This window comes from Loxodonta africana, chromosome 1 (genome assembly GCF_030014295.1).
Source record: "Loxodonta africana isolate mLoxAfr1 chromosome 1, mLoxAfr1.hap2, whole genome shotgun sequence".
NCBI classification, from domain to species: Eukaryota; Metazoa; Chordata; class Mammalia; order Proboscidea; family Elephantidae; genus Loxodonta; species Loxodonta africana.
The window spans coordinates 115,683,559-115,695,740 of NC_087342.1; the positions used below are offsets into that span (position 1 = coordinate 115,683,559).

Consider the following 12,182-nt stretch of genomic DNA (forward strand, 5'->3'; position numbering starts at 1 on the left):
GGCTAGGCCACTGCTACCATAAAACCAAGGACTCTAGATATCAAGTTACCCTCCATACTATAGGAAACCCTGGTGGCATAGTGGTTAAGTGCTATGGCTCCTTACCAAAAGGTTGGCAGTTCAAATCCACCAGGTGCTCCTTGGAAACCCTATGGGGCAGTTCTACTCTATCCTCTAAGGTCTCTATGAGTTGGAATTGACTCAACGGCAACAGGTTTGGTTTTTCGTTTCCATGCCATAATTTTCTAATGGTGTCCCAAATAAACACTTCATAGGCTTAGCACCATCAGCTGCACTGACTTCCAGCAATATAAGGACAAATGTAGTAGAATAGAGCAGACAAGAGCCCAGGCTTCAAGTTAGATTAAGCTGGATTTAAATCCTGCTCCACCAGTTACTCGCTTCAATTTCCTCACTTGTAAAGTGAAAATAATCCCACCTACCTCACAGGCTTATGGTGAGGATTAAATTAGTTTATAGATAAACTGCTTCACATAGTGTTTCTCAGAGAGTCCTTGTTAATGTTAAGTCCAATGTTAATTATTATTACTATCCTCATGAGTACCAATTCCCAAAATTTTTTTTTCTTTATATATACAGGGAAAAAAATGGACAAGACTTTAAAATAACGTTGCTTCTCCAACAGACCAATGTAATTGCCCTCCACACGGCACTGCAGAGTCCCAAGGCCATGCTCTTCCTGAATAGGATAGCTGAGAAAAGAATCAAAAAACTGAGGTAAGAATTACCAGACAACTCAGTTCAGAAGTTCTGACTCTTTAGCCTGGAAAGTAAGGTAAAATAAAATAGTACAAAGCAGCTAGAGAAAATTGGTAGATACTTAAGTTATAATGAGCTCATTGGGGCAAACGCTTAGGGTAACATCAGCTAGAGTTATTGCTGATACATATGCTATCAATCAAGCACACAATGTGAGAGATAAAATATAACTTATTCCTACCCTCCATCTAGTTCTTTCTTTCCAAAATCTGTTATATGACAAGTATAACAAAACGCTTAGCAAAAAAAAAAGGGGGGGGGCCTGTTACCAAGTGCAAATCCAAAAAAGAAAAACCCTGAGCAAAGACATTAAAGAAACCAGAAACCACATTATGGAATTCGGCTCTACTAAATGCAAGTCCCCAAAAGCTTAGCCATAGAGAGTAATTCTTGTGATGGCCTCGAGGAAAGGTGAAAATGCTCAGTTCAGAGTAAAGCGAAAATCCAGGAAAATGTTAGTTATCTGAACTGTGAATGTGTGGATACTTTTTTTTTTAATTATCAGTCACACGCCACCACCACTACCACCACCCACCATAGCTAGTCATTATAGTGTAGTGGCTAAGAGCATGAGCTGAGCTCTGTAGGCTGGTTAGGCTGCCAGAGTTCAAATCCCAGCTCTGCCACTTACTCTCTGTGAGACCTTGGGCAAATTACTTAACCTCTCTGTGCCTCAGTTTCCTCATCTGTAAAGTAGGACTAATAACCATATATACTCACAAGGTTATTAGGTGACTTAAATTTAAAGCCTTATAGCAAGGCTTGGCCTATAGTAGGCACTTAGTATTAGCTATTCGTTTTCAATATCCACCTCAATTTCCATTCTTAGATTCCACTTCAGTTTGCATTTTGAATCAATTCTGAGTTTTTTCAGTAAGTTTAAAGATAAGACAGTCAACAGTTATGGATGAGTTATATATTTTTTTAAAAAGGCATATATGTGTGTGTTGTACTCATGTGGAAGAATCTAAAAGCATATTTGTTGGAAAGAAAAGAAAGACACTCACCGACTTTCTGTCTTGCTGTTTACAAGAGAGCAAGGAGTGAACCACTGGTCTCCTTGAGCTTCCAAGGTCAATGGGCTGGGTAAAAAGTAGGAAGATGAGACAGGAGACAATAGTGCAATGCTCCCAGCAAACACTCCTGACAGAACTTAGAGGAGGCATTATTAGGAACATTCGCCTCTGGATTTCTGAAGCATTATTACAGGTGATCAAAGACTGTCCCTGAGGAAATCTTGAGTCAAATGCTCAGCCTGAGAGTAAGGGTGTTCAGCAGTTATCATAATCCATGCTTTGACACTGCAGAGGAAGAGTTTCCCTTTCCCAAAAAATCTTTATCAACCTGACTCTGGTTGTATTGGATCTATACAGAACAACTGTGGAGTTTATGGCTTTGTATATTTTCCCCTTCGAAGGCTGTATCCCGGACCAGTACTGAGATGTGACCAAGTAGTGAACATGGCATACTGTTAAGGATGGACATGGCACTCCTGTCCCTGACAGGAAGAGAAATTTCCTTTCAAGACAAGCTGACCAGTACTTAATGCCAAAATGTAGATCCTGTGAGTAGTCAAATCATGCTCTCTTCAGCTACAGCAGAATTAGAAAGATAGAACAGAACAGAGGAGAAGTATACTCTCACTCCTTCCAGGGATGAAAAGAAAATTAGAGCCAGTGTATAGAATCTTTTCAGCTAGTCATATAGAAGGACTATGTTCCTTTTATCTTATAAATCCTCACTGTAATTACTTCATATATTGAATAATGACAGCTGCTTAAAGGCCACAACTTTAACACTGCTCCTCTTTTTCTTCTTTTTCCCTAGCATGAATAATTTAATAACACCAATTTCCACTTAAGTCTCCAGTGAAAAGAGTCACGTTGACATCTGTGATCATTAAGGTTGTGTGTCAACTTGGCTGGGCCATAATTCTCAGCGGTTTGGCAGTTATGGTGTAGTTTGGCGGTTATATAATGATGCGATCACTTTGATAATGAGATCTGATATAATGTGATCACCTCCACGATGAGATCTGCTGTGAGTAGCCAATCAGTTGAAAGGGGGTTTTCTTGGGGGCATGGCCTGCATCCAGTATAGGTGGACTTTCTGGCAAGGCTCATGGGCTTTTGCTCACTTTGGATCCTGCAGGTGGCTTCTGTTCATCTGATCTCCAGTTCTTGGGACTTGAACTAGCAGCTTACCTGCTGTCTTGTCTGCTGATCTTGGGATTTATCAGTCTCTACAGCCTGTGAGCCAGAGCCCTGCTGTCTGACCTGCTGATCTTGGGTTTGCAGCCCCTGTAGCTACATGAGTCAGGAGAAGCCTCCAGCCTAACCCAGGGACTTGGGACTTTCCAGCCTCTACAATCACATGAACCATTTCCTTGATGTAAATCTCTCTATACATATGTTTATACGCTTCACTGGTTTTGTTTCTCTAGATAACCCAGCCTAAGACAACATCCAAATCGTTCCCAGAAAACATTAAAAATTCAATGGCTTTCAGTACCTGCTTCCACATTTTCCTCTGATCACACTAATAGAATTTCTAAATGCACAAATTAGTAACAACCAAACAAGGAAGTTATAATGGACTTATGGTATTAAGCATCATTTTATAAAGAATTTATTGCAGCCTGGGAAACAGGGAGGAGGGTTAAGAATCAAAAATGAAAATCCCATTCACACTGAGCCCAGAGTCACTAGCTGCCAGTAAATAAACGGACAAACTTAATCAAGCAGTCACAATTACGTTAACAAAGTTTGTGTGATGCCCAGCTCACCAGCAACCACAAACTGCAAAGAGGAAAATAGCAACTCTCTGCCAACTGCTTACAATTTATTGCTGTCAAAGAAGCTGGTCTTAGGAAGCAATCCAGTGTATTTATAATTATTTGCAAACAGAAACAAAACACACACTTACCTATCAATGTACTCAGCATCAAAATCAAAGGTTTCCAATCTTCCGGTGATAAACCAGCCATACACATGTATTAGTTCTCCTGTTTTAGGATGATATTTGTGATTTAATGTACTTAGCTCAAATTCTAAATGTATAACATAAGCTGGGTTTCCTTTTGTTTACCTCTACTCAATATGGCCAAGCCAATCATGTCCCAAAAAAACCAAACACTTTTTTAATAAACTGTACGATAAGTAAAGTCAGTGGTAAGACCCAGTGATCAATATTACACATAAGAAAGCTAAAATAATTAACTATTTCCATCATAGAGATAGATAGGTAGCTGCCATTATGTCAACTCTAACTCATGGTGACCTTATATGCAACAGAATGAAACTTTGCCCATTCCTGAATCATCCCCATGATTGCTGGCATATTTCCATCATAGATTTATCTATATGTGGAACACTGAAGGAATAATGGGTCTTCCTCACAGTCCCATAAAGTGTGAGGCTTTCAGGAGGGTGGGGCGGTTTTCATACACTGCCTTGTCCCACTCTCTTGGCTATGTGTAGACCATCCGCCCAATATAGGATTAAATCAGCATGCCTTGTGGTGCTCCACACTTCATAAGACTTTTCTCTAGACTTGCTGATGTGAGTATGAGAATATCATATCACATGACCTAAATAGGTATTCAAGGGTCCTACACATTTTTCCATATCTCAAAGTACAAAGTGTTATGAAAGACCCAGACAGGACCTAATTAAGAAGGCCCCTATGTGTCTGTCAGTTTGTTGTACTGTTGGGGCTTGTATGTTGCTGTGATGCTGGAAGCTATGTCACTAGTATTCAAATACCAGCAGGGTCACCCACGGCAGACAGGTTTCAGCTGAGCTTCCAGACCAAGACAGACTAGGAAGAAGGACCCGGCAGTCTACTTCTGAAAAGAATTAGCCAGTGAAAACATTATGAATAGCAGTGGAACATTGTCTGATATAGTGCTGGAAGATGAGCCTCCCAGGTAGGAAGGCACTCAAAAGATGACTGGGGAGGAGCTGCCTCCTCAAAGTGGAGTCGACCTTAATGATGTGGATGGAGTAAAGCTTTCAGGACCTTCACCTGCTGATGTGTAATGATGCAAAATGAAAAGAAACAGCTGCAAACATCCAATTAATAATCAGAACCTGGAATGTACGAAGTATGAATCTAGGAAAATGGGAAATCATCAAAAATGAAATGGAACCCATAAACATTGATTTCCTAGACATTAGTGAGCTGAAATGGACTGGTACCGGCCATTTTGAATCAGACAATCATATGGTCTACTATGCTGGGAATGACAACTTGAAGAGGAATGACATTGCATTCATTGTCAAAAAGAACATTTCAAGATCTATCCTGAAGTACAATGCTGTCAGTGATAGGATACTATCTGTACGCCTACAAGGAAGACCAGTTAATACGACTATTATTCAAATTTACGAACCAACCACTAAGGCCAAAGATGAAGAAACTGAAGATTTTTACCAACTTTTGTAGTCTAAAATTGATCAAATGTGCAATCAGGATATACTGATAATTGCTGGTGATTGGAATGTGAAAGTTGGAAACAAAGAAGGATCAGCAGTTGGAAATATGGCCTTGGTGATAGAAACGATATCAGAGATTGCGTGATTGAATTTTGCAAAAACAATGACTTCTTCATTGAAAATACCTTTTTTCACCAACATGAACAGTGACTATACACAGGTACCTCGCCAGATGGTACATACACAGGAATCAAATCAACTACATCTGTGGAAAGAGATGATAGAAAAGCTGAAATCATCAGTCAGAACAAGGCCAGGGGCCAAGTGCAGATAGACCATCAATTACTCATATGCAAGTTCAAGTTGAAACTGAAGAAAATTAGAACAAGTCCATGAGAGCCAAAGTACGAACTTGAGCATATCCCACCTAAATTTAGAGACCATCTCAAGAATAGATTCGACACGTTGAACACTAATGACCGAAGACCAGATGAGTTGTGGAATGACATCAAACATGAAGAAAGGCAGAGGTCATTAAAAAAGGCAGAAGAGAAAGAAAAGACCTAAATGGATGTCAGAAGAGACTCTGAAGCTTGCTTTTGAACATCGAGTAGCTAGAGCAAAAGGAAAAAATGATGAAGTAAAAAAGCTGAACAGAAGATTTCAAAGGGTAGCTTGAGAAGACAAAGTAAAGTTTTATGATGACATGTGCAAAGACTTGGAGATAAAAACCAAAAGGGAAGAACACGCTCAGCGTTTCTCAAGCTGAAAGAACTGAAAAAAAAAATTCAAGCCTCGCGTTGCAATACCAAAGAATTCTACAGGGAAAGTATTAAATGACACAGGAAGCATCAAAAGAAGATGGAAGGAGGAGGGGGCCAAGATGGCTGACTAGGTAGACGCTACCTCGGATCCCTCTTGCAACAAAGACTCGGAAAAACAAGTGAATTGATCACATACATGACAATCTACAAACCCTGACCAACAAACACAGATTTAAAGAGTTGACCTGAGTGACAGAGACCGAGAACGAACAACTACAGGGAAGCAGCGACTGTTTTCAGAGCCTGGAGCCAGCGTCCCAGTCCGGAAACCTTGGCACCGGGCTTTGGACTGGGTGCAGCAGAGCTGAGCACAGCATCCTCTGACAGTGCAAACACGGGACGCAGCCCTACCCCCCTGAACTGACCTCGGGAGGGGGCCCAGCCGGTCCCCGTAGGCGGCGCGGCGACACGGCTGGCAGGAGGAGAAGTCGCCGGGAGGCAGCAACTGTTTTTGGAGCCGGGAGTGCAGCGTCCCAGCCGGGGAACCTTGACACTGGGCTTTGGACTGGGAGCGGAGGAACTAACCGCAGCTTCTGAGACAGTGCAAGCACAGGACGCGGGCCTGACCCTCGGGGGCAATCTCTACCCAGCCAGCGCACACACACAACACACCCCTCAGAAATCTCAGATAAAACAGCCATCCCAAGCAAGATAAGTAACTTTGTCTATATTCCGGGGTGCTACTCTCTCCTGTTTTTCTGAACCCTCCCCTCCCCTTCCCAGGCAGCTTCATTAACTTTGGAATTTCCTGAGCCAGAGGGAGAACTGCTCCACGGTTTTACTTTTCCTTTTTTTTTTTGGTCTTTTCCTAACCCATTCTTCTGGCCTGAGAGAAGCAACCACAAAAAACCCAGGGACCAAAAATCCTTCCCTAATTGGACTAAAAACACAGAACCAGCTCCAGCCAAGCATCTGTGATCCACAGTCTCAGGCTTTCATCCCTACGGGGAATAAGGTGGCTATTATAATGCAAAGGCATTTCTGATAGGGATCTGACTGCATTTGTTTTAGCGGATTTACTGGAAAGACAAGTTTCCCAGGTCTGATATCTCTGCATATTCAACAGAGCCCTCACTGACCCACAACAGGGAACTGAGGGCTGAAGCTCCCCCCAGACCACCTAGCCTCTTGCCTTAGGGGTCTAAGGAGGGTGACACCTACCAATCTGTAGAGGTACTTGCGTTGGGGGCCTAAGGTACAGCTGCAGAGCCCACCCACCAAGGTGCTTTAGGAATAGAGACACACCTACCTCACTGACACTTGGGGGAAGCCTGTCAGCATCCTGCCCCCGCTAGAGTGTGAACCCCAACTGCTACTAGAATCTGGTGCACACAACTATCACCGCTACTTCTCAAGGTGGTTAGGTGACAGTGTGCATCACACACTTGAAGACCCAAAATCAGATTCTACTCAAGAATAGTGAATGGACTCAGGCATATATATCTGGAGATTCTACTCCAGAATAGTGAATGGACTCAGGCATATATATCTGGTAACAGCCCAAACCAGCTGGTAATAGGTCATAAGTGAGTCAAGGGCTACAACAATCAAGACAGTGCAATCGAGTAGCCCATCTACATATATTGAAAGAAAACAAAACAAGATAAGACTCAGTGAGCAAATATAGAATAAATCACTACAATATCTTAGTGATGGCTCAGAGACAGCAGTCAATATCAAACCACCTAAAGAAGCAGACCATGACTGTTTCTACAACCCCCCAAACTAAAGAATCAAAATCTTTCCCAAATGAAGATACAATCCTGGAACTACCAGATACAGACTAATTTACAAAATGCTTCAAGACATCAGGGATGACCTCAGAAATGAAATAAGGCAAGCTACAGAAAAAGCCAGGTAACACACTGATAAAGCAGTTGAAGAACTCAAAAAGATTCTTCAAGAACATGGTGGAAAATTTGATAAGTTGCAAGAATCCATAGAGAGACAGCATTCAGAAATCCAAAAGATTAACAATAAAATTACAGAATTAGACAACGCAATAGGAAGTCAGAGGAGCAGACTTGAGCAATTAGAATGCAGAGTGGGAAATCTGGAGGACCAGGGAATTAACACCAATATAGCTGAAAAAAAATCAGATAAAAGAATTTAAAAAAATGAAGAAACCCTAAGGATCATGTGGGACTCTATCAAGAAGGATAACTTGCATGTGATTGGAGTCCCAGAACAGGGAGGGATAACAGAAAACACAGAGAGAATAGTTGAAGATCTGCTGGCAGAAAACTTCCCTGACATCATGAAAGACAAAAGGATATCTATCCAAGATGCTCATCGAACCCCATTTAAGACTGATCCAAAAAGAAAAACACCACGACACATTATCATCAAACTTGCCAAAACCAAAGATAAAGAGAAAATTTTAAAAGCAGCCAGGGATAAAAGAAAGGTCTCCTACAAGGGAGAATCAATAAGTTCAGACTACTCAGCAGAAACCATGCAGGCAAGAAGGCAATGGGGTGACGTATACAGAGCACCGAAGGAGAAAAACTGCCAGCCAAGGATCATATATCCAGCAAAACTCTCTCTGAAATATGAAGGTGAAATTAAGATATTTACAGATAAACACAAGCTCAGACAACTTGCAAAAACCAAACCAAAGCTACAAGAAATACTAAAGGAAGTTGTTTGGTCAGAAAACCAATAATATCAGATACCAGCACAACACAAGGTCACAGAACAGAACATCCTGATATCAACTCAAATAGGGAAATCACAAAAACAAATTAAGATTAATTTTAAAAAGAAAAAAACACTCAAAAGAGGGAATCATTGAAGTCAGTATGTAAAAGATCACAATAATCAAAAAGAGGGACTAAATACAGGTGGCATAGAACCGCCATATGGAGAGGGATACAAGGCGATATAGGACAATACAAGTTAGGTTTTTACTTAGAAAAATAGGGGTAAATATTGAGGTAACCACAAAGAGGTATAATAACTCCATAACTCAAAATAAAAACCAAGAAAACCGTAACAACTCAGCAAACATAAAGTCAAATACTATGAAAATGAGGAACACAATTTACAAAGAAAAATGTCTCAGCACAAAAAAGTAAGTGGGAAAAATGAAATTGTCGACAACACACATAAAAAGGCATCAAAATGACAACACTAAACACATACTTATCTATAATTACGCTGAATGTAAATGGACTAAATGCACCAATAAAGAGACAGAGAGTCTCAGACTGGATAAAGAAACACGATCCATCTATATGCCGCCTACAAGAGACATACCTTAGACTTAGAGACACAAACAAACTAAAACTCAAAGGATGGAAAAAAATATATCAAGCAAACAATAAGCAAAAAAAGAGCAGGAGTAGCAATATTAATTTCTGACAAAATAGACTTTAAAGTTAAATCCACCACAAAGGATAAAGAAGGACACTACATAATGATAAAAGGGACAATTGACCAGGAAGATATAACCATATTAAATATTTATGTACCCAATGACAGGGCTGTAAGATACATAAAACAAATTTTAACAGAACTGAAAAGTGAGATAGACACCTCCACAATTATAGTAGGAGACCTCAACACACCACTTTCAGAGACGGACAGGACATCCAGTAAGAAGCTCAACAGAGACACGGAAGACCTAATTACTACAATCAACCAACTTGACCTCATTGACTTATACAGAACTCTCCACCCAACTGCTGCAAAGTATACTTTTTTTTCTAGCACACATGGAACATTCTCTAGAATAGACCACATATTAGGTCATAAAACAAACCTTTGCAGAATCCAAAACATCGAAATATCACAAAGCATCTTCTCAGACCACAAGGCCGTAAAAGTGGAAATCAATAACAAAAAAATTAGGGAAAAGAAATCAAATACTTGGAAACTGAACAATACCCTGCTGAAAAAAGACTGGGTTATAGAAGACATTAAGGAAGGAATAAAGAAATTCATAGAATGCAACGAGAATGAAAATACTTCCTATCAAAACCTCTGGGACACAGCAAAAGCAGTGCTCAGAGGCCAATTTATATCGATAAAGGCACACATACAAAAAGAAGAAAGAGCCAAAATCAGAGAACTGTCCCTACAACTTGAACAAATAGAAAGTGAGCAACAAAAGAATCCATCAGGCACCAGAAGAAAACAAATAATAAAAATTAGAGCTGAACTAAATGAATTAGAGAACAGAAAAACAATTGAAAGAATTAACAAAACCAAAAGCTGGTTCTTTGAAAAAATTAACAAAATTGATAAACCATTGGCCAGACTGACTAAAGAAATACAGGAAAGGAAACAAATAACCCAAATAAGAAACGAGATGGGCCACATCACAACAGACCCAACTGAAATTGAAAGAATCATATCAGATTATTACGAAAAATTGTACTCTAACAAATTTGCAAACCTAGAAGAAATGGATGAATTCCTGGAAAAACACTACCTACCTAAACTAACACAATCAGAAGTAGAACAACTAAATAGACCCATGACAAAAAAAGAGATTGAAACGGTAATCAAAAAACTCCCAACAAAAAAAAGCCCTGGCCCGGATGGCTTTACTGCAGAGTTCTACCAAACGTTCAGAGAAGAGTTAACATCACTACTACTAAAGGTATTTCAAAGCATAGAAAATGACAGAATACTACCTAACTCATTCTATGAAGCCACCATTTCCCTGATACCAAAACCAGGTAAAGACATCACAAAAAAAGAAAATTATAGACCTATATCCCTCATGAACATAGATGCAAAAATCCTCAACAAAATTCTAGCCAATAGAATTCAACAACATATCAAAAAAATAATCTACCATGACCAAGTGGGATTTATACCAGGTATGCAAGGCTGGTTTAATATTAGAAAAACCATTAATGTAATCCACCATATAAATAAAACAAAAGACAAATACCACATGATCTTATCAATTGATGCAGAAAAGGCATTTGACAAAGTCCAACACCCATTTATGATAAAAACTCTCACCAAAATAGGAATTGAAGGAAAATTCCTCAACATAATAAAGGGCATCTACAGTGGGTTTTTTATACAAAGCCAACAGCCAACATCACTCTAAATGGAGAGAGCCTGAAAGCATTTCCCTTGAGAACGGGAACCAGACAAGGATGCCCTTTATCACCGCTCTTATTCAACATTGTGCTCGAGGTCCTAGCCAGAGCAATTAGGCTAGACAAAGAAATAAAGGGCATCCGGATTGGCAAGGAGGAAGTAAAATTATCTCTATTTGCAGATGACATGATCTTATACACAGAAAACCCTAAGGAATCCTCCAGAAAACTACTGAAACTAATAGAAGAGTTTGGCAGAGTCTCAGGTTATAAGATAAACATACAAAAATCACTTGAATTCCTCTACATCAACAAAAAGAACATCGAAGAGGAAATCACCAAATCAATACCACTCACAGTAGCCCCCAAGAAGATAAAATACTTAGGAATAAATCTTACCAAAGATGTAAAAGACCTATGCAAAGAAGACTACAAAGTACTACTACAAGAAACTAAAAAGGACCTACTTAAGTGGAAAAACATACCTTGCTCATGGATAGGAAGACTTAACATAGTAAAAATGTCTATTCTACCAAAAGCCATCTATACATACAGTACACTTCCGATCCAAATTCCAATGTCATTTTTTAATGTGTTGGAGAAACAAATCACCAACTTCATATGGAAGGGAAAGAAGCCTCGGATAAGTAAAGCAATACTGAAAAAGAAGAAGAAAGTGGGAGGTCTCACTCTACCTGATTTCAGAACCTATTATACAGCCACAGTAGTCAAAACAGCCTGGTACTGGTACAACAACAGGCACATAGACCAACAGAACAGAATTGAGAACCCAGATATAAATCCATCCACATATGAGCAGCTGATATTTGACAAAGGCCCAGTGTCAGTTAATTGGGGAAAAGATAGTCTTTTTAACAAATGGTGCTGGCATAACTGGATATCCATTTGCAAAAAAATGAAACAGGACCCATACCTCACACCACGCACAAAACTAACTCCAAGTGGATCAAAGACCTAAACATAAAGACTGAAACGGTAAAGATCATGGAAGAAAAAATAGGGACAACGTTAGGAGCCCTAATACAAGGTATAAACAGAATACAAAACATTACCAAAAATGA

The 12,182-nt window shown here is 39.7% G+C and overlaps 1 protein-coding gene across 1 annotated transcript in view; it reads right to left on the reverse strand.

Annotated features, from left to right (window-relative positions):
• The window catches only part of PKHD1 (PKHD1 ciliary IPT domain containing fibrocystin/polyductin), a 595,384-nt gene that overhangs the window by 566,863 nt on the left and 16,339 nt on the right, over positions 1–12,182 (reverse strand). The window contains exons 6-8 of the mRNA XM_003404439.3: positions 3,706–3,784; positions 1,788–1,862; positions 649–713 (exon numbers count right to left, since the gene is read on the reverse strand). Of these exons, the coding sequence (XP_003404487.2) occupies positions 649–713; positions 1,788–1,862; positions 3,706–3,784 (219 nt within the window). The remainder of the gene's footprint in view (positions 1–648; positions 714–1,787; positions 1,863–3,705; positions 3,785–12,182) is intronic.